Source organism: Dendrobates tinctorius, unplaced genomic scaffold (genome assembly GCF_039654945.1).
Source record: "Dendrobates tinctorius isolate UK_male_01 unplaced genomic scaffold, ASM3965494v1 ptg000209l, whole genome shotgun sequence".
Taxonomy (NCBI): Eukaryota; Metazoa; Chordata; class Amphibia; order Anura; family Dendrobatidae; genus Dendrobates; species Dendrobates tinctorius.
The window spans coordinates 4,691,545-4,716,398 of NW_027361876.1; the positions used below are offsets into that span (position 1 = coordinate 4,691,545).

General features: G+C 44.6%; 2 protein-coding genes across 3 annotated transcripts in view; one reads left to right on the forward strand and one right to left on the reverse strand.

Annotated features, from left to right (window-relative positions):
* The window catches only part of CEP83 (centrosomal protein 83), a 90,290-nt gene extending 89,177 nt beyond the window's left edge, over positions 1-1,113 (forward strand). Inside the window, exon 16 of one of the 2 annotated variants that reach the window (XM_073554252.1) lies at positions 773-1,113. In XM_073554252.1, coding sequence (XP_073410353.1) covers positions 773-964 — 192 coding nt within the window. In that variant the 3' untranslated portion in view covers positions 965-1,113. The remainder of the gene's footprint in view (positions 1-772) is intronic. The other variant, XM_073554253.1, reaches the window with a different exon arrangement.
* Positions 1,114-1,814: 701 nt separating this feature from the next.
* Positions 1,815-24,854, reverse strand: part of PLXNC1 (plexin C1) — a 387,127-nt gene continuing 364,087 nt past the window's right edge. The window contains exons 28-31 of the mRNA XM_073554254.1: positions 21,017-21,164; positions 14,896-15,036; positions 14,546-14,620; positions 1,815-2,138 (exon numbers count right to left, since the gene is read on the reverse strand). Coding sequence (XP_073410355.1) covers positions 2,034-2,138; positions 14,546-14,620; positions 14,896-15,036; positions 21,017-21,164 — 469 coding nt within the window. The 3' untranslated portion in view covers positions 1,815-2,033. The remainder of the gene's footprint in view (positions 2,139-14,545; positions 14,621-14,895; positions 15,037-21,016; positions 21,165-24,854) is intronic.

The following is a 24,854-nucleotide window of genomic DNA, read 5'->3' on the forward strand; positions in this document are numbered from 1 at the left end:
TTATGATGAGCTAAATCACACACATTTTATTTTTTTGCTTTTATTTTCTTTTGTGGGAGACTTAAAAAAAAAAAATAGAAAGCTTTAACTATGAGACAACATCTCTATTTCTTTAGTGAAACCACAAAACATACACTTTGTTCAATGTCTTTCCTTATCAAGTTATTGACTTAATTTTTTATTTTTTTTTTTGCTTAAATTGTTCTTTTCCATAGTGCTACCAATCATGTGGACGTTATCTTATCAAACGTATGACACCAACATAGCACTACAACCTTAACGTCACCGTTTTACTGACAAGTACATTTATTTTTTTCATTTAATGTCACAATACGGGTTGGTCTCGTATGACAAACAGCTGATGGTACTGTGCACAAAATGAGCAGTGTACTCAAGCGTGGCACCCAAAATAGTAAGGATTAGGTCCATTAATTTAAAGGAGTTGTCTGAGCTTATAACATTGATGAAAGATCAATACGGCGGGGTCCTCTGCTCAGCACCCCCAATAACCTGCTTGTAGCTCTACCGGCAGCTGGATGTAGACACTGAACGGAGCTGAACTGCAAAGCTCTGTTCATTGTGTAGTGGCTGATGCAGAGACCTGAAGATCCGCTTTTATTTTCGAGAATATGAGCTAACCTGCAGTACTTGGCAACAGCCATGACACGATAAATGGAGTTGAACATGCACACCTCCATTCCATGTTTACATTGCCTTCAAAACTATGTGTACAATGATTTGCAAGTGACAATGAACTATATTTCTGTTGTAGGAAGAACAGCATCAGAAAGAACTCTCCATGTTACGAAAAAGACTTGAGGAATTGGAAATAACCCAGGAAAGACAACTAGAAGAACTTGGTCCTCCTGCAGAGCGAAGCAAGACTGAAAATCTCAGCTCTGAGTATCCGCAAAGGAATGTGGTGGAGGAAGAGATTAGTGAAACTGCACAACATAGTTTATAGACGGATGTATATTGAATGTATTTATTGTTGCATGGAGTGTAGCTCGTGTGAACTCTTCTACTAATGTTGAAAATGTGACATTAAGGTTTTTTTGCATCACTTTGTAAACTGTGATAACATATATTAAAGGGGTTTTCCACTTTTTTAAAGAGCTGTTACTGCATCTTTAATATATCTGTATTTTAATGTCTATGGATTTATGGGTTTTTTTTCGCACATTAGATATTGAATTTAGAATTGGCATGTTGGTAGGAGATTTAATCTTGTACCCTCGATCAGATCAAGACAACTATGTATTCAAAAATATATTGGGATCCTAGAAATTTTTATGAATGTTTAGCTGTAGCTAAAGAATCTGCAAATGTTTCGCTTACAGAAAAGAAGGCTAAGAGGAGACTTAATAGCGGTTTACAAATATCTGAAGGGCTGTCACAGTGTAGAGGGATCATCATTATTCTCATTTGCACATGGAAACAGAAGAAGCAATATAATGAAACTGAAAGGGAGAAGATAGAGATTAAATATTAGAAAAAAACTTTTTGAGAGTGATCAATGAGTGGAACAGGCTGCCACGAGAGGCGGTGAGTTCTCCTTGAATGGAGGTCTACAAACAGGCCGGACAGAAATCTGATGGAAATGGTTTAGTGAATCCTGCTTTGAGCAGGGGGTTGGACCAGATAACCCAGGAGGTCCCTTCCAACAACATTCTATGATTCTATATTTTTAAAGTTGGAAAATAATTTTATTTACGGTATATTTTTTGTATGAGTATTTTAGAATGGCATAAGAGATGTTTTGTTCTAATTTATGATCGACCAAGTGCATTTATTATAGACATTGCCAGTTCATTCGGAGATAGCTATTTAAAAAAAAAACCGTTGATATAAGGACAATTCTTTCAACAAAATAAGCATATTTATTATATGAAATTTACAAAAAAATACATTTTAAAATTCTCATGAAAATCATAAATCAGAAGTCACATAATGAAATAACATAAATGTCCACAAACATGTAATATGAAAGCCTAAGCGTGCATCGCCTGTGCATGTAGATCAGTGCGCGGGTGCTATTCCCAGACACACTTCTTCTTATCTGCAAGTGTATTTTTGAGTTGCTGTAATTGCCTCAGTTCAGAGTCAAATCCTGTCTCCTTCTCCAGGGTGCTTATAATCTGAAATAAGCAGAAAGTAGAAATATGGTATCATAACCCATTCCATCCCTACATTACTACAAAGATTTTGATCTTCTGCATAAAAGCCAATAATGTTTGCTAGGAAAGAAGCCTTGGTCAGCCCAGCCATCTTTCATCATGTAGTATTCCAGTAATTATGTTTCACCTGTAACTGAAGCCCCCGTGGTAAATAATTTAATATTAAAGGGGTGGTCCAAATGCAAACTAATTTAGCTCCTAACTCCTTATCTACTCCCATAATCTAAGCTATTTTCTAATATACTTGCTTTAAAATTCCCTACCATTCCCTAACTACGCTGTCTAACAAAAAAAAAAAAAAAATACAATATCCATTTCCTTTTTTTTTCTATTTCCGGTCTGATGATTCATTTTAGTTTCCCAGGGCATGCTGGGATACATAAACGCAGTACCATCAGTAGTCACTGTCACAGCCGCTGCCCCCTCACTGAAACAACAAAAGATGATGCAAAAAACGGTGTATTACTCCAGCGACTATGGGCAGTAGAATGTATTGAAAACTTCTGGTTTATTTTATACATATTAAAATACAGTGCAGCATGTCGCAGCCACAGGGCTGAATTTGAGGAACAACAATCCTACGCGTTTCAGCTATAGGAAGCCTTAATCATGGATAACATTAAAAATAAAAAACAGTTTTTATATTTCCTTTTTCCTGCTATGGGAGCTAATTAGTAAGTGATGTCATTAATTGGTAAGTAGGAGCTCCCATATCTTGCATATTAAAAATGCATCCTCATGCAGGTATATGGAAATTTAATGATCAAAAAACCTCTGTATATTGATAAAAAGCATAGAGAAAAACATAGATAAGCATACAGTTATAAACATGGTGTGATAAATAACTTTCTCGTTCGCCTTATTGGGGGACACAGAGACCATGGGTGTATGCTGCTGCCACTAGGAGGCTGACACTATGCACAAAAAAGGTTAGCTCCTGCTCCGCCGTATACACCCCACCGACCGGCAGGAAATTCCTCAGTTTAGCTTAGTGTCAGTAGGAGGTGGACACGGGTCTTTTATTAGACCCATATCTACCTCAGTGTGCGTCGTTCCTTTGCTGGTTCCGGAGGGATACGGAGTGAACAGTCACATCCGTACTCCCACAAAGAGACTATGAGTACGGCGTGTACTGCCACCCCGTATCCTCATAGGTCTCCGCAGCAGGACCAGGAGCCTCGCACAAGTAGGTGCCAGCCGCACGGACGGTCCTTGCCCCCGCCTCCCACCCTCTCGCCTACCAGAGCCTGAAGGTTGGATGAGGCGCGGATTTCATAGAGACAGACAGCGTGGGATTTTCAGGTACCTTTATTGTAAGGCCCCCTGCCTGGGTGAGTATGTCAGTCTTCCCCCGGCGTTTTCTCTTGGAGCGGTCGCCAGGGGGACCACGTTAGGGTCCCTGCACGCCCCGCATCCCCCCACGGTCACCGCATCCATGCAGGCACCGGGTCTTCACAGGCCTCGTTCTGCGCTTCCCCCCCCTTTTTTCCATCTCGGCAGGGGTAGCGCTGGAGTCGGGCAGTTCTGGGCAGGGACGCGGCCCGGTGTTGCGACGCGTCTTCCGCGCCGACCCCCTGCCGACAGGCGGCCGCCGCAACTAATTTAGGCCCCGGCTTGTGTTCGGGCCTACCGCAGCGTCGCGGCCACGCCCCCCGCCCCTTTCTACTAAGCGGGCTTCACTCCCGCTCTCCCCAGGCCCTCCCCCGCCTTTCCCTCTCCTGCCCAGCATATTATGGCTAGAGGGCAGCAATTATTAACCCTGCGAGGAGCTCCGCCCTTCCCCGGGACCAGCACTTTTCTACAGGCAGGTGCCATCTTCACAGCCTGCCAGCCGGACGCAGCTGGAGAGGCTCCCCAGCCCCTGAGCAGTTTCTGCAAGCAGCTTTTTGCCTCTTTGGGACGGCCAGCCGGACTTCTCCCTGATCTGCATCCCCGGACAGGTCGAGCAGCATCGCTTTTGGGGACACCGGGCCGTGAGTAGCTCTGCACGGCAGACTGACCCTTCTCCGCCCTCTGTCCCCCAACCTTCCGGCACTACCTCAGGTTTTTCACAATGTCTATCCCTAAGGCTGATCGTACCCGCTCTTCGGCCCTCCCCTGCACCCTAGTCAAGTTCTTCGCATGTTCTTCGTGCAACCGCAAACTTCCCTCAGGTCAGTCCTCTCCCCTCTGCCTGGACTGTAGCAATCCAATCCAGCCCGACGCCGCTCAGGAGCCATCCATAGCCCCAGGGGTGAGTGAGCCCCCCTGGCCGGGTTGGGCCTCCTCCCTATTACAGTCGGTGGCAGACCTCAACAAGGTGTCTCAGTCCCTAGTAGCCGTTCTGGATAAGTTGCCCTTGGGAGCTTCTGCGGGACCTAGCACGTCCCAGGATGTCCCATCTGAGCCAGCCATTGTCAGTCGCAAGAGACCCAGGCAGGATCTCCAGGCGGAGTCCTCTCCTCGCCCTACCTCACCCCATACTCCCCAGCAGTCTCCCTCTCGGGCCTCCTCTCCCGAGTCAGGTGAAGCGCTTTCGGAATCTGAAGGGGTCTTAGAGCTGGATTCGGATCAGGATGCGAACATGAAGGTTACGGTGCAGAACCTCATTGCCGAGATTCACCATACCTTCGACATCACTGACGCCCCTGCAAAATCCTCAGATCAGGAGGTTTCGTTCAGACGGGCGGAAACACCTTCCAGGGTGTTTCCCTTTCATTCCGAGTTTGGGAAGATTTTTACCAAGGAAAGGGAAGATCCGACTAGACGCTTTCAAAGAGGAAAGCGTCTCGGCGTGCTGTATCCGTTCGCTAAAGAGCTCACGGACAACTGGGCCGCTTCTTCAGTGGACCCTCCCGTATCCAGACTCTAATAATACTGTTCTTCCGCTGTCGGGTGTAATGTCTCTAAAAGATTCTAATGACTGAATCATAGAATCCCTAGCAAAGTCTGCCTTCGAGGCGGCATCTGCGGCGGTATGTCCAGTCTTTGCTTCATCTTGGGCAGCAAAGGCTATATCCGCTTGGGCAGAGGACCTTCGGCAGGGCATTCTGGATAAGGCACAACCGGAGCATTTGGCCGATCTCGCCAATCAGATTTCCCATGCGGGGGATTATCTGCTTTCTGCTTCCTTGGATGCCGCATCTTTCGCGGTTCAGGCGTCAAGCAACATCGTGGCAATCCGACGTACAATTTGGCTCAAGGCCTGGCAGGCGGACTTGTCCTCTAAAAAGTCTCTGACTAATCTGCCTTTTCAAGGAGTGCGTCTCTTTGGGTCCCAATTGGACCAGATTATTAAGGACGCTACCGGAGGTACGAGTTCTCTTCTCCCCCAATCCAAGCCTCGCAGACCTCCTCCAAGGCATCAGTTCCGTCCCTTTCGGCCTTTCCGCCGTTTCAATGCGGCGGAAAACCCTTCCAACCAGCAAAGGCCACAAGCACTTCAGGAAAGAAAGAAGGTCTCCTTCAGGCCCACTCCGTCCTGGCGGTCCCACTCTTCCCAGGGAAGACCACCCAGATCTAGATCTGGACGGTCTACGTCCGCATGACTATCATCGGTCTTCCGTGGGTCCCTTCCAATTGGGAGGTCGACTTCTTTTCTTCAGCGACGTCTGGTTCGCCTCAGTAGAGGACGCTTGGGTCAGAGAGGTTGTATCGACAGGATACAAAATAGAGTTTGTTTCTCTTCCACGGGATCGCTTCTTCCAATCCCGTCCGTCACGGGATCCTGCCTTGATCCCGGGGTTCGGTTCGGCCATAGCCTGTCTCCTCAGCTCCGGGGTGATTGTGCCCGTTCCCGAATCGGAACGATTCACAGGGTTTTATTCAAACCTGTTTGTGGTGCCGAAAAAGGACGGGGCGGTTCGACCCATCTTGGATCTCAAGTTACTCAACAAGAGAGTTCGCCTCCGCCACTTCCGGATGGAGTCGGTTCGCTCGGTGATTGCCTCCATGGAGGAGCAGGAATTCATGTGTTCCATAGACATCCAAGATGCCTATCTACACGTGCCCATATTTCCCGGACATCCGAAGTTCCTGTGGTTTGCGATTCACCATGAACATTATCAGTTCGTCGCGCTCCCTTTCGGGCTCGCCACCGCTCCCAGGGTCTTCACGAAGATTATGGCGGCGTTGATGGCCTTGTTGAGGATCAGAGGTCTTGTTCTTTTTCCGTATCTCGACGATATTCTGATCAAGGCTCCCTCCTTTCATCAGGCCCGCCTAAGTGTGGCGATCGTTCTAGACACCCTGTCCAGTTTTGGGTGGATCGTCAACCGGAAAAAGTCCTGTCTGATCCCTACTCAACGCCTTGTGTTTCTGGGCCTTCTTTTCGACACTCGTCGGTCAAGGGTATTTCTCCCACAAGACAAGATTCTTTCCCTGCAGCAGGGCTTCCGATCACTACAGATCGCACGGTTTTCATCTCTCAGGACAGCCATGAGGATTCTGGGGAAGATGGTGGCAGCAATAGAGGCAGTTCCCTTTGCCCAGTTTCACGCCAGGCCCCTCCAGCAGGCCATTTTGTCCAGGTGGAACAGGTCGGCTCTGTCTCTGGATCGTCCGGTTCATCTTTCATGCCGGATCAAGCGGTCTCTCAACTGGTGGTTGACGTCTCCCCTCATTCTCTCGGGGCGGTCCTTTCTTCCCAGATTGTCACAACGGACGCCAGCCTCATCGGCTGGGGTGCAGTGTTCCGCAATCACACTGTTCAGGGTCGATGGTCGACTCAGGAATCAGCTCTGCAGATCAATGTCCTAGAGATACGAGCGATCCTTCTGGCTCTCGTCCACTGGGAACGGCGCCTCAAGGGCCTGCCTGTCAGGATTCAAACAGACAATGCCACAGCGGTGGCGTATATCAACCGACAAGGGGGGACACGGAGTGTCTCAGCCCTGGCGGAAGTGTCCAGAATTCTTCAATGGGCAGAGACCTTTGTTCCAACAATTTCCGCGGTTCACATTCCTGGCGTGGACAACTGGGCCGCCGATTTTCTAAGCCGCGAGGGTCTCGCGGCAGGGGAATGGTCCCTACATCCAGAGGTGTTTCATCTGCTCTGCCGTCGGTGGGGAACCCCGGACGTAGACCTCATGGCGTCTTGCCTCAAAAGGAAGGTACCACAATTCGTGTCCAGGTCTCGGGACCCCCTGGCAGTGGGCGCCGACGCTCTGGCCGTTCCTTGGTCACAGTTCGAGCTCCCCTACCCGTTCCCTCCCCTGCCTCTTCTTCCCAAGCTGTTGAAGAAAATCAAGGCAGAAGGGATTCCAGTCGTCCTCATCGCCCCGAATTGGCCCAGAAGGTCTTGGTTCGCGGACATTGTCAACCTTCTTGCGGACGCCCCCTGGAAGCTTCCCGACAGGGCAGATCTGCTGTCACAAGGCTCGATTTGCCACCCCAATTCTCTGTCGCTCAGTTTAACGGCGTGGCTGTTAAGACCGAGGTTTTGAAACGGCAGGATTCTCTGATCGAGTGATTCATACCATGATCCGCGCCAGAAAGCCTTCCTCTTCCAAGATCTATTACCGTACTTGGAAAGCCTATTTCTCCTGGTGTGAGGCCAATGACATCGCGGCCATGGTTTTTTCGCTTCCTTCTGTTCTGGCGTTTCTTCAGACAGGGCTGGATGCGGGGCTTACTCTCAGTTCCTTGAAGGGTCAAGTTTCGGCACTGTCCATTTTATTTCAGAAGACGCTGGCCTCCCGGCCCCAGGTCAAAACCTTTCTTCAGGGTGTGGCTCACACGGTTCCTCCGTACCGAGCGCCCGTGGATCCTTGGGATCTTAATTTCGTTCTTGGGGTTCTGCAAGGTCCTCCTTTTGAACCTCTCGGGGATGTTTCCCTTGCCCTCCTTTCTTGGAAGGTGGCCTTTCTGGTGGCCATTACTTCCATCCGACGTGTGTCGGAATTAGCGGCCCTTTCTTGCCGCTCTCCCTTTTTGGTACTTCATCAGGACAAGGTAGTTCTGCAGCCTCCGCCCTCTTTCCTTCCGAAGGTGGTATCTTCGTTTCACCTCAATGAGGACATTGTTCTGCCATCCTTCTGCCCGAGCCCAGCTCATCCTCGGGAGCGATCCTTGAACAAGCTGGACCTGGTCAGGGCATTGAGAGTCTATCTAGCCAGGACATCTTCCTTGCGGAAGTCAGACTCTCTGTTTATCATTCCAGACGGTGCAAGGAAAGGTCACCCAGCCTCAAAGGCCACTATTGCTCGCTGGATCAGATCGGCAATTTTGGAGGCATACCGGGTCAAGCATCGTTCAGCTCCTTCAGGGATCAGAGCGCACTCTACCCGGGCGGTGGGTGCCTCCTGGGCGGTGCGCCACAGAGCTTCCGCGCTGCAGCTTTGCAAAGCTGCAACGTGGTCTTCGGTTCACACTTTTGTGAAATTCTACAGGGTCCACACCTACACTTCGGCGGACGCCAGCCTAGGTAGAAGGATTCTGCAGGCCGCGGTGGTGAGTCCACTGGCCTGATGGAAGTTTGTTTCCCACCCCAGGGACTGCTTTGGGACGTCCCATGGTCTCTGTGTCCCCCAATAAGGCGAACGAGAAAACAGGATTTTTTGGGTTGCTTACCGTAAAATCTGTTTCTCGGAGCCTTCATTGGGGGACACAGCACCCTCCCATGTTCTACAACTCCTGTTCTTATGTTTGTCGATTGGTTACAGTTGAGTTGTTCGTTCTGTTTTCAATCTATTCCGTTACTTCTCCTACTGCTTTCTCACTAACTGAGGAATTTCCTGCCGGTCGGTGGGGTGTATACGGCGGAGGAGGAGCTACCCTTTTTTGTGCATAGTGTCAGCCTCCTAGTGGCAGCAGCATACACCCATGGTCTCTGTGTCCCCCAATGAAGGCTCCGAGAAACAGATTTTACGGTAAGCAACCCAAAAAATCCTGTTTCTGTACACATGGTTAATGATGAATTTCCATAGTGAACACTTCTCCTGTGCTGTTGGATATACAGTAAAAGTTTTTACTCGTTGCATAACTGCAAGCAATACCATGAGCATGACCACAACCATAAAAACCCGTGCAAGACAACCAGGTACGATGTTCTTATATTGGGGAGAAAATTCCGTTGTGAATGTGATATTATTTGAACTTGTTAAAGTATTTTTTTTTTTTTTAAATTTCTCGCAATAAGACTTCTCTATCTATATTGCTGACAATATTTTGGGCCCTGTTCAGACTCCAAGTCCTGTAGCCTCTATGCTGCAAGCGTTTTTTTTTATTTTTTCAGCTTCAGTAGGAAAATCTCACTCTGAGAACAATTTTTTAGTTCTAATATATTCACCCAGCGGAATATTTCTAATTACATGTGGTGGATGGCATGAGTCCGCTCTTAAAACTAAATTACTGTCAGTTTTTTTTCGGTATGGGGACACACTTATAACATTATTACCACGCTTTAGGCTAAGTGCCTACGTTAAATCATACATAAAAGGACTAATAGAGAGAGAGTCTTTTTGAGTCCAAAAAATCCGTGATACTCAGTTATGTAATTCTGAATAAAGAGATTGATTTTTTTTTTTTATATATTGGTCTTTAATTATACATAAGTACAAACAATAATAGTAAAAAATTGTAGACAATACAAGAACAGGCGGGCAGCTTCATAACCATATAAGCAATGGTTAGCACCGTGATGATGGACCAATCAATTATCCACTCATAATGAACTTACAAAGGTTAACAAAAGGGCATAGTGCATCACATTATAAATAGTAATGATATGTTACATATCATGTGTCCATGTAAGCAAAGCACAAAAGTAGGACAGTACAAAAAAAGCAATAAGCCGAAAACGCAATGGCTGCACTGTTTGGGCTGAATAAGTATAATCACCCATATATGCTCACTAGAGAACAGTGCGGTCAATCAATGCAGGGTTAACATATCCCTAATTTCCTAGGCAGTGCTTACCCATGATGGATGCGTGACCAAAGCGCAAGTGCCCCGACTGCCCCCCGAGGAAGCCACAGCGAAACGCGCATCGGGGCACTCGCCTCAATCACAGCTATCATGCGTCTTTGCATGCCTTCCACCAGTCTTCCACTCTGCTATTGGGTGACCTCATGCCACTCCTGGTACAAAAAATTAAGTAGTTCTTTGTTTGATGGATTGTGACTATTCATCTTCCTCTTGATTACTAAATTCCAGAGTTTTTCAATGGGGTTCAGGTCAGGAGATTGGGCTTGCCATGACAGGGATTTGATGTGGTGGTCCTTCATCCTCACATTGATTGACCTAGCTGTGTGGGATGGCGCATTGTCCTGCTGGAAAACCCAGTCCTCAGAGTTGGGGAACAAAGTTGATTCCTTCTGCTCAGGCTGTTTTTCCAAGATAACCTTGTATGTGGCTTGATTCATATGTCCTTCGGAAAGCTTAACCTGCCCAATTCCAGCCTTGCTGAAGCATCCCCAGATCATCACTGATCTTCCACCAAATTTCACAGTGGGCGCAAGACACTGTGGCTTGTACGCCTCTCCAGGTCTCTGTCTAACAATTAGAAGACCAGGTGTTGGGCAAAGCTGAAAATTTGACTCATCAGAGAAGATTACCTTACTCCAGTCCTCTGTTGTCCAATCCTTATGGTCTTTGGAAAACTTCAGCCTGGCTCTCCTTTGCTTCTCATTGATGAAGGGCTTTTGTCTAGCTTTACATGACTTGAGCCCTGCCTCTAGGAGACTGTTACGAACTTTTCTTGCCATGCACTTCACCCCAGCTGCCATTTGCCATTAATTTTGTAGGTCACTTGATGTCATCCTGTGGTTGCTGATGAACTCCAGGAAAATGGTCACCGGGGGGCGGCGCATGCGCAGATGGAGATCTCGGCATCAAGATCTCGGGAGATGAGATTTCAGCGCTGAAGTGGACAACTTCTTTACTATTTGGTTGCACATCTTTTGGAATAAATAACTGCAATCAATCGCTTCCTATAACCATCAACAAGCTTCTTGCACCTTTCAACTAGAATTTTGGACACCTTTCTTTTGCGAATTTCCTTCTACAACCAACCTCTCCACAGGTGTTCAATAGGATTTAGATCTGAGCTCATTGTTGGCCAATTCAGAACTCTCAAGCACTTTGTTTTCTTCCATTTCAGAGTGTTTCTTAACCCCTTTCTGACAGCTGATGGAATAGTACGTCAGCTGGCAGTATCCCCTGCTTTGATGAGGGCTTCAGCGGTGAGTCCGCATCAAAGCAGGGACATGTGCCCGCAATAGGCGTGAGTGGAATCGAGATCTGCCCACGCTATTAACTAGTTAAATGCCTCTGTCAAACGCTGACAGCGGCATTTAGCAAGAGCTTCCAGCCACGCGGCCGGAAATACACGCACTGCTGACCCCCGTCATGTGATGAGGGGTCATCGGTGCGTTGTCATAGCAACCAGAGGTCTCCTTGAGACCTCTATGGTTGTTGATGACAGATTGCTATGAGCGCCACTCTGTGGTTGTCGCTCATAGCAATGCTGTCATTCTGCTAAATAGAGGCGATAGAGTAGTGGCAGCTAAAAGTAAAAAAAAAGTAATAAAAATATGAAAAAAAAAAATAAAAAAAACAAGTTCAAATCACCCCCCTTTTGCCCCAATCCAAATAAAACAAAAAAATCAAACCTACATATATTTGATATCGCCGCGTTCAGAATCGCCTGATCTATCAATAAAAAAAGGATTAACCTGATTGATAAACGGCGTGACATTGCATTAAAATGCAATAATAAACGATCAAAAGAACATATCTACACAAAAGTGGCATCATTAAAAACATCAGCTCGGCCTGCAAAAAATAAGTCCTGACCCAACCCGAGGATGTGCTCAGCATTTGGCGAGCATTGTATGGTGGCTGCATTACCTCATCAGAGGTTATAAAACTACACGCTCGGCACATGGATGCCATTACCCAGCTTAGGGGCAGTTTGGATTGGAGAGAGACAGTAGTTGTCCAGGCCTGTGTGCACAATTTCAGGAATCAAAGTCCTAGTGGTGATTCTGTTTCTGAACCGCCACAGAAAAGCACTAACCTAGTGCTTTCCCATTTCTATGTTATACATCCTGAATTTAGTTTAGCGACTGCTGCTGGAGCAGGAAAAGTGGCTGAATACAGCCTCTAGGCAGGACTTAGGGCTTTGCAGTCCATTCCTAAACATATAGCTGCTGCAGATAGACACTTTTTTGTGAAAAAATTTACTGTATTGTCATCCATACAGTTTAACCTGCTTTGTGTTCAATTACAGTGGTTTTAAACTGATTTTCCTGCTGAAGGTGACCACATTTTTTGTGAAAAAATTGACTATATTTTTATTCATACAGTTACTTTGCTTTGTGTTAAATTGTGATGGTTTTAAACTACCGTATATTCTTGAGTATAAGCTGAGTTTTTCAGCACCCTTTTTGGGCTGAAAAAGACCCCCTCTGCTTATAATCGAGTCACGGTCCCTGCGATTGAAAAAAAAAAAAAGACATACTCACCTCTCGTCGCTGGGGGCCAGGTGCCGGTGTCCTGAGCAGGTGGGACACCAGCGCGCTATGGGGGTCAGGTGCTGGTGGTACCGCTGGCTCAGGCCCCCGCCACTGGCAATATTTACCGGTCCCCGCTCCATCACTGCATGCCGCTCTGTCTTCCGGGTCCCTCTGCAATGAGATTCAGGTCAGAATGAGCGATGACGTAGTTACTGCGTGCCATGCCCTCTGCTGCTTGAATGTCACTGGAGAGAGACCTCATCTGTCAAATTTCCATTTTTGTGGTCTATGGTCAACATCCCAGAATCCAGTTTCCTGTGGCTCGCACCTCCGATATTCCTAGTTCTGATTACCTCAAGAGTTTTTTTGGAAATCTGGTAGGACACCAAGTCATCCTTAGTAAAATTCTCTGAGCGGATGAAAAGACAGGCGGACAAGAGACATCTGGATTTGCCTCTGTTTCATCCTTGAGATAAGGTGTGGATGTTATCTAAGTATGTCCGTCTCAAGATACCGTCCTATAATTTGGGTCCTCACTTCATCGGTCCCTTCGATGTGTTGAAACAAATTAATCCAGTAGCCTACAAAATCAAACTCCTGGCCTCTTTGCAAATCCCCAATTCTTTCCGTGTGTCTCTTCTCCAACCTATCATCCTCAGTTCTTTCTTCAAAGTTCCTTGTACCACTCCTGCTCCTGTCAGTATTGAAGACATTTTCGAGGTAGAGAACATTCTGGTTACCAAGAGAGTAAGAGGAGAGGCTTTTTTGTGGATTGGAAGGGGTTCGGTCCTGAGGAGAGGTCATCTAGGCCCCTCTCCTCCTGGAGAAATTTCTTGTGGGCTTGAAAAAGGGGGCAAAAAGGGGGGCACTGTTGTGCCAGCATCTCTGCATGCTGCCCCTCTTCCCCTGAAGAGACACCAGCATGCTCACCGCCGTGGTCTCCATTCTGCTCCGTCTTCTCTTTCCTGGTCTGCAGGTTTTCTGCGTGCAGGTCTCTGGGTACTGTGCTTAGGGCCTGCGTGCGCACACACTTCCCCTTTTTAAAGGGGCCACGTGCATCCTCCAGAAGGAAGACAATTACTATTTAAGACACTTCCTCCAACATGGACATGCCTTTGCAATGTTGTAAGTTTGTTTCCTAACACCCTTGTTAGTTCTCAAGTCCCAGTGCTCGCATCGCTGTACACTTACCTGCCTATCACCCATGCCCTCCTGCCTGTCAATCATCTGGTCCCATTGCACCTGCCAGTGCTCATCTCTACGTCAGCCAGTCCTGCTGCACATGACAGTTCTCGTCTCCACGTCAGCCGGTCCAGTTGCATTTACCAATGCTTGTCTCTCTGTCAGCCACTCCCGCTGCACCTGCCCAGTGCTCATCTCTACATCAGCCAGCCCCATTGCACCTGTTGTATCTCATCTCCACATCAGCAGGACTAGTTGCACCTGCTAGTGATCGTCTCTCTGTCAGCCGTTCCCGCTGCACCAACTAGTGCTCATCTCTACGTCAGATGGTCCTTTCTGCATACATGGTTCCCTTATTCTTACAGAGCCTGCCAGCATCCACTGTACCTTCCTTTGGGTTCTGCCAGCTACAGTCACACAGGGGTCAGCTGCCATCTACCCAAAGTCATTCCTGGTATAGCACTTGGTCCACATCCTTAGTCTCTCCTTGGATCCCAGTATTGTATGCCACTGTGTATCTGAAGTCAGATTAGGTTAGGCTCCTAGTCACATTAGTCCAGGCTTTCCTTGGTTCATGGCACAGGGGTTCCACCACCCAGCCTTGTACAAAATCCCATTAAAGTACATTTAAGTTTGTGGCTATAATGTGAAATAATGTAGAAAAGTTCAGAGGGTATGAATACTTTTCCAGGGCATTGTATTTCTTAATATTAATTCCTAAGATAATATACATTATAGTTTTATACATACCACATCAAAGTATTTCTCAATGTACTTGAAAAGTTCCTTTAAAGCTACATCTTCTTTAAATTCGTGATCATGTTTCTGAAAAGTAGACAAAGATGTCAGTTCAGTATCAGCGATTTATTCCCATAGAACCAGGCATCCAAATCACAGAAGCACAATCACAAAATTCCTAATTCATAGATCTACGATCTACATAAGAAGTTTTTCTGATACAACATTCATATTACTACACAGTATATACAAAGCTGATTACACATTAGATGTATTAAATATTTCCTCCCGTTATAGACTATTACACTGAAAGATCGCAATGTGTACTTTGGTACCGATATGTAACTTATCGTGGTAGTTACCTTTGATTCTGAAACCAAGAAGTCGGTCAGCTCTGTCGAGGACAACATAGGAGCATCTCGAATTTCTTTATAGTAAGCTTTAACTGCTTCTTTGAACAAGGGAATGTCTTTTGCATAAAGCAGCTTGTTGGTTGGAGCTGACTATATGGAGAAATTTAATATACAGAGGTCTGTTATATGCTATATAACTTGACTAGCATTATCACAATAATGTTATGTTTATAAGTCAATTCAGCAGATAGCATTACATATATAAAGTAGTGTTCAAAATAACAGCAGTGTGTTCAAAAGCATGAGTTAATCACAAAATCTTAATACTAGTTTTTATTTCCATGCATTGGGAACATTGCACACTGTTTTCTAACTGAAAACATGAAGAACAATGTATATAATTTTTAACTACGGTACTTCACAGAAAATAACAAAAAATGAACATTGGGCTGGTGTTGAAAAAATAGTGTAAGGGCGACGACGAGACCGATAATCAGATAGTCAGAATGCTGCTGTAGCGCAGAATGATCTTAACAATGGGCAGTATAAGCGCAGCCTGGTCCTCCTGGACGCGGGTGAACAAGCGGTGTTCACCCGCATCTAGGAGGACCAGGCTGTGCTTATACTGCCCACTGTTAAGATCATTCTGCGTTACAGCAGCATTCTGATTATCTGATTATCGTCTTCATCTATGAGAATCATAAAAAGCGCCCTCCTCTAAACTGCATTCAAACAAACTAGCACGTAACTGATGAAGGTCTATACTGACCGAAACGTTTTCTGGTACTACAATAAATTATCTCACTAAGCATTAACCCCTTCACGACCTTTGACGCCACGTAGGCGGCATGAAAAGTCGTGACAATACGACCCATGACGCCTATGTGGCGTCATGAATTGATTGCCCCCCTGCGGGTCGGGTGACCGGGGTCACTGAAAGGTCACCCGACCCGCACACAAAGGACCCTTCAGAGTTAACACCTGGGGGTGTGGCTTAGCCCCCACGTGCCTACGATCGCTCTGATTGGCTGTTAAAAGTGAAACTGCCAATCAGAGCGATTGTAGTATTTCACCAATGAAAACTGGTGAAATATTACAATCCAGCCATGGCCGATGCTGAAATAGCATCGGACATGGCTGGACACCGAGACCTGACCCCCCCACACCGACTGACGGCACCGATCGGCAGCCGCCGTCATAATCTGCCCCCCCGCCTTCCCTCCGCCCCCCCAGCCCTCCGATCATCCCCTCTCACCCTCCGATCACCCCCTCACCCTCCTTTGTGCCTCCGATCTCCCGCTATCCGTCCCGGTGTCCCGCCGTCCAGCGTCATGGGCGCCGCCTTCTTAGAAGAGGGCGGGCGCATGCGCAGTGCGCTGAATCGAATCTGCAATGCTGCAGATTCATTCATTTATTTTGATCACTATAATAAACTTTCATAGTGATCAAAATAAAAAAAAAGTAAATCACCGCCCCCCTTATCACCCCCATAGGTAGGGACAAATAATAAAAAAAACAAAATATTTTTTTTTTATTTTTCCATTAGGGTTAGGGCTAGGGCTAGGGTTAGGGCTAGGGTTGGAATTAGGGTTAGGGTTAGAAATAGGGTTAGGGTTGGACTAAGGGTTAGGGTTGGACTAAGGGTTGGAATTGGGGTTAGGGTTGTAATTGGGATTAGGGTTGGGGTTGGGATTACGGTTACGCTTGTGGTTAGGGTTAGAGTTGGGATTTCGTTAGGGGTGTGTTGGGATTAGTGTTGTGGTTAGGGTTATGATTAGGGTTGGGATTAGGGTTAGGGGTGTGTTGGGGTTGGGGTTGGAGATAGAATTGAGGGGTTTCCACTGTTTAGGCACATCACGGGGTCTCCAAACGCGACATGGAGCCACCATTTATTCCAGCCAATTTTGCGTTCAAAAAGTCAAACGGTGCTCCCTCCATTTTGAGCCCCGACATGTGCCCAAACAGTGGTGTACCCCCACTTATGGGGTATCAGGGTACTCAGGAAAAATTGCACAACAACTTTGGGGGTCTAATTTCTCCTGTTACCCTTGGGAAAATAAAAACATGGGGGCTAAAATAATTATTTTTGTGGAAAAAAAATGATTTTTTATTTTCACGGTTCTGCGCTATAAATTTCTGTGAAGCACTTGGGGGTTCAACGTGCTCACCACACATCTAGATAAGTTCCTTGGGGGGTCTAGTTTTCAAAATGGGGTCACTTGTGGGGGGTTTCCACTGTTTAGGTACATCAGGGGCTCTGCAAATGTAACATGACGCCCACAGACCATTTCATCAAGTCGGCATTTCAAAACGTCACTACTTCCATTCCGAGCCCCAACGTGTCCCTGAACAGTGCCCCCCCCACATATGGGGTACCAGTGTACTCAGGACAAACTGACAACAACTTTTGGGGTCCAATTTATCCTGTTACCCTTGTGAAAATAAAAAATAGTGGGCTAAAAATAATTTTTTGAGGAAAAAAAAATAATTTTTTATTTTCACAGCTCTGCGTTATAAACTTCTGTGAAGCACTTGAGGGTTCAAAGTGCACACCTCACATCTAGATTAGTTCCTTGGGTGATCTAGTTTCCAAAATGGGGTCATTTGTGGGGGGTTTGCACTGTTTATGTACATCAGGGGCTCTGCAAACGTAACATGACGCCCACAGACCATTCCATCAAGTCGGCATTTCAAAACGTCACTACTTCCCTTCCGAGCCCCAACGTGTGCCCAAACAGTGGTCCTCCCCCAGTTATGGGGTACCAGCGTACTCAGGACACACTAGACAACAACCTCTGGGGTCCAAAATATCCTGTTACCCTTGTGAAAATAAAAAAATAGTGGACTAAAAATCATTTTTTGAGGAAAAAAAAATATTTTTTATTTTCAAGGCTCTGCGTTATAAACTTCTGTGAAGCACTTGGGGGTTCAAAGTGCTCACCTCACATCTAGATTAGTTCCATGAGTGATCTAGTTTCCAAAATGGGGTCATTTGTGGGGGGTTTCCACTGTTTAGGTACATCAGGGGCTCTGCAAACGTAACATGACGCCCACAGACCATTCCATCAAGTCTTCATTTCAAAGCGTCACTACTTCCCTTCCGAGCCCCAAAGTGTGCCCAAACAGTGGTCCCCCCCACATATGGGGTACCAGCGTACTCAGGACAAGCTGGACAACAACTTTTGGGGTCCAATTTATCCTGTTACCCTTGTGAAAATAAAAAATAGCAGGCTAAAAATTTATTTTTTGAGGAAAAAAAATATTTTTATTTTAACGGCTCTGCGTTATAAACTTCTGTGCAGCACCTGGGGGTTCAAAATGCTCACTATGCATCTAGATAAGTTCCTTAGGGGGTCTAGTTTCCAAAATGGTGTCATTTGTGGGGGAGCTCCAAAGTTTACACACACAGGGGCTCTGCAAACACGACATGGTGTCCGCTAACGATTGGAGATAATTTTCCATTCAAAAAGTCAAATGACGCTTTTTCCCTTCTGAGCCATGCCGTGCGCTCAAACAGTGGTTTCTCCACACATATGGGGTACCAGTGTACTCAGGACAAACTGGACAACAACTTTTGGGGTCCAATTTATCCTGTTACCCTTGGGAAAATAAAAAATAGCGGGCTAAAAAATCATTTTTGAGGAAAAAAAAATATTTTTTTATTTTCATGGCTCTGCATTTATAAACTTCTGAGAAGCACTTGGGGATTCAGAGTGCTCACTACACATCTAGATAAGCTCCTTGGGGGTTCTAGTTTCCAAAATGGGGTCACTTGTGTGAGTTTCTACTGTTTAGGCACACAGGGGCTCTGCAAACGCAACATGACGCCCGCAGAACATTCCATCAAAGTCTGCATTCCAAAATGGCGCTCCTTCCCTTCTAAGCTCTCCCGTGCTCCCAAACAGTGGTTCCCCCCCACATATGGGGTATCGGTGTACTCAGGACAAATTGCACAACAACTTTTGTGGTTCAATTTCTCCTGTTAGCCTTGTGAAAATAAAAAATAGCGGGCTAAAAAATCATTTTTGAGCAAAAAAAAATTATTTTTAATTTTCACTGCTCTGCGTTATAAACTTCTGTGAAGCACTTGGGGGTTCAAAATGCTCACCACACATCTAGATAAGTTCCTTCGAGGGTCTAGTTTCCAAAATGGGGTCACTTGTGGGGGAGCTCCAATGTTTAGGCACACAGGGGCTCTCCAAATGCGACATGGTGTCCGCTAACGATTGGAGCTAATTTTCCAATCAAAAAGTCACATGGCGCTCCTTCCCTTCCGGGCCCTGCTGTGCGCCCAAACAGTGGTTTATGACCACATATGAGGTATCAATGTACTCAGCAGAAATTGCCCAACAAATTTTAGGATCCATTTTATCCTGTTGCCCATGTGAAAATGAAAAAACTGAGGCTAAATAAAATTTTTGTGAAAAAAAAAAGTACTTTTTTTTTTACGGATCAATTTGTGAAGCACCCGGGGGTTCAAAGTGCTCACTATGCATCTTGATAAGTTCCTTGGAGGGTCTAGTTTCCAAAATGGGGTCACTTGTGGGGGAGCTCCAATGTTTAGGCACACAGGGGCTCTCCAAACGCGACATGGCAACCGCTAAATATTCAAGCATATTTTCCATTCAAAAAGTAAAATGGCGCTCCTTGCCTTCTGAGCTCTGCCGTGCACCCAAACAGTGGTTTATGACCACATAAGGGGTATCGGTGTACTCAGAAGAAATTGCCCAACAAATTTTAGGATACATTTTATCCTGTTACCCATGTGAAAATGAAAAAACTGATGCTAAAAGAAAATTTTGGTTGGAAAAATTAAAATGTCCATTTTTTCATTCCATGTTGCTTTAGTTCATGTGAAGCACCTGAAGGGTTAATAATCTTCTTGAATGTAGTTTTGAGTAGCTTGATGGGTGCAGTTTTTAGAATGGTGTCACTTTTGTGTATTTTCTGCTATATAGACCCCACAAAGTGACTTCAAATGTGAGGTGGTCCCTAAAAAAAAAATGGTTTTGTAAATTTTGTTGTAAAAATGAGAAATTGCTGGTCAACTTTTAACCCTTATAACTTCCTAACGAAAAAAAATGTTGTTTCCAAAATTGTGCTGATGTAAAGTAAACATGTGGGAAATGTTATTTATTAACTATTTTGTGTCACATAACTCTCTGGTTTAACAGAATAAAAATTCAAAATTTGAAAGTTGCAAAATTTTCAAAATTTTCACCAAATTTCCATTTTTTTCACAAATAAACGCAAAAATTATCGACCTAAATTTACCACTAACATGAAGCCCAATATGTCACGAAAAAACATTCTCGTAATCGCTAGGATGCGTTGAAGCGTTCCTGAGTTATTACCTCATAAAGGGACATTGGTCAGAATTGCAAAAAATGGCCAGGTCGTTAAGGTCAAAATAGGCTGGGTCATGAAGGGGTTAAGTTGAGTGCCAGGTTTTCATTTTACTATATATGATTCTGCAGTCATTGAATCAGCATGTATATGCTTAAGCACTGTGTGACTGGGCACTCAGGCAACCATATTAAACTGATTGCACATAAACGATTTCAGGTAATATGACTATTTTGATTAGTACAATCCCCTCTGACATATTAATTTGTAATTTGGACCAAAGTATTGATTTTATTTTTGTGCAATTTTTTGTGGTACTTTTGTGCAGCGTGTGTTTGTTTAGAACCATGAGCCTTTTTATTGATCAACTACAACAAGATTAAAGAAAAAAACCATAATTTTCTCTACAATTTTCCATGTTTTAGGATCTACTTCTAGTTTAAACATGAATAATATAATTAAATACCCCACATATACTGAGATAACTGATCCTCAATAAGGATAGTTTGATTTCCATTTTAAACATGCCCGTACAAACACAGCATAACATGCATGAAATATAGAGCTTGGGCTGATATTAAGATAAATGAAGAAATCAGACACCATTTAATTTTGAACCTATTCAAATAAAATAAAATTATAGATAATTCCAGACACGAACAATATGCATCTGTCCTGTGAATCGTCATTTGGTAAGCTCAATTCTGTATGTTGCTGTGTAAGAAAAATCTTATAGTGATTATTAACGGTGATTATTGGTCGTATAGACCATGTCATACATCACCTTTCCTAGTTGATGCTCTGTAAGAGAAAATCCATCCATGAAAGCCTGGGCAATGACTGACAAGCAGATGTCCAGAAGAACAGATTTTTTGATATCCAAGACAAATTGAGGATTTTTCAATAAATTAATCCAAAACCGTAGAGGAAGGCTATGATATAAAATAATAAGAACCATATATGTAAATAAATAGACTTAACAGACTGTGTGGAGAGGTGGAACAGATCACACAAGTTGGGTATCAATGTGGAGAGAACCGAGAAAACCTGGGAAGTACGGTGGTGGGTTCAAATCCCACCAAGGACAGCATCTGCAAGAAGTTTGTGTGTTCTCGTGGTGTATGTGTGGATTTCCACTGGGTAATCTGGTTTCCTCTCACATTCCAAAGACATACTGATAAGGAATATATTGTGAGCCTCATTGGGGATTAAGCAAAGCATAATAAATAACTAATAAACCTTTAATATTCTTGCGAATTGGCCATATTCTAGAATATCCGATGCGTTAGAATTGGGCCACCATCTAGTAACTAATAAACCTGTAGCAGAGTCTGATAGGGAAAAAAAACACAAGGGAGAAGAGATCCCTATTGGTAGTAAAAGAAGAATGCAGTCTATGAATGAAGATGCGTTTGCATATTTAATTTAATGAAGGTAACAGCTTTATGGAGTCACAAAATTCACATTGATCATGAAATACGGGAAGGGACACTTCCACAATACAATGTGAGCTTACGAAAGTGAGAGAAATTATTAGGAGAAATGCTCTGGAAACTACTGATGCTGTCTAATGGGAGATTTTGACTATTGATGACTAATAAGAACCAGTCTACTGACAGGAAGGAGGAAGGTGAGCAGCAGCTAACTTATAAATCAATAGACTGGAGAGAGCTGACTAGAATGTTAAGAGTTAACTCTTTACCTTGGAATGTAACTACCGTGCATACTCAGACAGTCTCTGGTGGCAGATCTCCTTGGAAACAAACTGTACACCATGTAAGATAACATATCTCACAACATGAGAATGACAGCAGATAGGAAAAAGCAAGTCAGCTACAATTCTTCATGTTGCCTAGCTAATTCAATTTAACAACATGAGAATAACCCTTTAAAATGTTATTCTCATTTTATAAAATTGACAACTCATTAGACAGCACGAAAATATGCAAGATCGCAATTGACTTGCTTTTTTATCTTCTGAAATTCTCCTGCTATGATAGCTTTTGTCTTACATTGCTCATAGCTTGCTGTTAAGGAGATCGACCACCAGTGGGTGAGTGAATATGCACATAGGCTATATTCAAGCCTGGAATCTGACATTTAAAAAACACCTACCCAATGAAAAAATGGTTGGATACCATAAAATTGCTATCCATCCATCATGGCATCCGGTATCTTTAATATCCGTATCATCTCTTGGGCCTCCTGATGAACCGTGACAGCGTGGAAATGCATGGGAGTGCATCCTATCCATGATAAGTGTACTTCTTGCCATTTTGGACACAATTTTGGTTTGCTAATTGATTAATTTTCATCTGGCCTGGATTTATCTAGTGGGCTAAGTCTATCATATATCATATTGATTGTTATTTGTAGAGTGCTTGTCATGGTGTTGGATGGTATTAATTGATAATCTGTGTCATCTCATTTGTTTGTCTACAAAACACCTGCAGGGGATCTATTATAGGCACTCGGTTGCCTGTTTTTTCACCTCTTCTCTATTAAGATATTGTTTTCCCACCTATATTGTTAGGGATAAATAAGGGAGTGAGGGATAGTCCTCGAGTGGTGGTGCCAAAAAATCTTTCTTATAGGTTGTCAACCTCCACAGCCAGGTAGGTTTTCAGTTGGATCATTTGCAGGGTTTTCTAGGCCTTTTTTGTGGTCATTTTCAATTTTTTTGGTATCCAACCATTTTTTCACTGGGTAGGTGTTTTTTTTTTAAAGATTAAACTATTAAAGATTGGTTTTAAAGGGAATATATATCACTATATTGATTTAATTTCCTTAGTCTACTGTATGACCCTGGTACGAATTTGGAATTTCACAGTTACCGGAGTTTCCAGTAACATCTCTGGAACCCATTAATTTTGATAGAGCAGTTTGACATTTACGTCATCTTCCGCTGCCTATCAGCTTCTAACCCAGAGCTGCAGTTATCAGTACTGAAAAATCACAATCACTGCTCATTGTACTTAAGAGCTGCTGAGCTTTGCTCTTGTTCAAAGGCATTGCTTTTTCATAGATTAATATAGATACATCAGTGCAGCGAGATCGCTGATTTTGTGACGCCACAGCGATCTCGCCAGCGAGATCGCTGTGTGTTACAGGCATCAGCGATCGGCCCCCCTGCCCAGTATCGCTGATTGCGCTCCATCATCCTGGGCCGTTTTTGGATCGTTGGTCTCCCGCTGGCCAGCGCGCAGAGAGAGACCAGCGATCAGCGAGGCTGGACGCTGGATTCCAATGAAAACAGTGGGTATCTAAGAGCTGTGCGGCTCTTAGTTACCTGCTGTTTACCTTGGAAACCAGTGTGCACACTGGTTTCCAGAGTAAACAGCGGGTATTCAAGTGGGCACGCTGGTTTCCAAGGTAAACAGCAGGTATCCAAGAGCCGTGCGGCTCTTGGATATCCACTGTTTACATTGTAAACCAGCTTGCTCGCTGGTCCTGATCACTGGAGGGGCTGTCTATGTGACAGTTCACCTGAGATCAGCCTAACGATGTCCCAGTGATCCCATTCACGTCGGATCGTTGGTGGGATCGCTGGGACATCGTTATGTGTAACGGGGCCTATTAGAACAAATACACTGACTCCAGCTGATATAGGACTTTCAGGTAAACAGAAGGACAATGCTACTTAAGCATTACTGTCACTTAAAAAGAACATCAGTCCCCCGAGGAACATGGAAGTCAGGTGGCTGAGGAGCAGTATGATCCTGAAGATACCTGTTGAGATTCTAACTCTGCAAGTGTGCTGTACACAATTATCTACAGGCCATAGTGGATTTGATAATGATCAAATCCGACCAACTCTGACAAAGCCACTGGCAAAGTACTGAATGACGCGATATGTGTCATTGAGGTTATTAGCTTATTAACCTAGGAAAACTCTCCAGTACACTAAGTGCTGAGAAGGGTTAATTGGCCATGTTAAAGGGAAGGTGCCATAATTTTTTTTGTATTAAAAATGATTGTTTATATAAATAATTATTTTTAATACAAAATTAAATTTTTTAACGTTTACTTCGTTGGAACAGGCAAAATAAAGCCACAAGAGAATAAGTTAGCGGCAATCCAAAATTTTCCACAACCGGTCTTCAAGAAATAGGTTTGGGCATTTCTGTGAATTGTGGGATTCTATCAGTGCTTTATCCCAAATTCTGCCAGGATAACTTCACTCCTGACCGACCTTATTAGGGGCAGGGAGACATTGATGGCAAAATAGTCTTCTGAAGTGAAGATGGCACTCCAAAAGTTGAAGTTTGCCCTGTATAGGCAGCCGGTCTTGATTACACCTGACTTCAGTAAGGAATTTATGGTCCATAATGACACTTCAGAGGTTGAGTTGGGTGCCGTGATATCCCAGGAAGTAAACGGGGAGAAATATCCAATCCTGTGTCTAAGTAGAAAACTCTCCTGTCTTGAGAAAAACTATGTCATTGTAGAAAAAGAATGCTTGGCAATCAAGTGGGCAACTGACACCCTGAGGTAATAGCTGTTGGTCGGAAGTTTAGGCTAGTGTGAGATCATGCACACCTGAGATGGAAGAGGGAAAGTAAGGGGAAGAATGCCCAAGTGACTAAGTGGTTTTTAAAGCTCCAGCACTTTAACTTTCATGT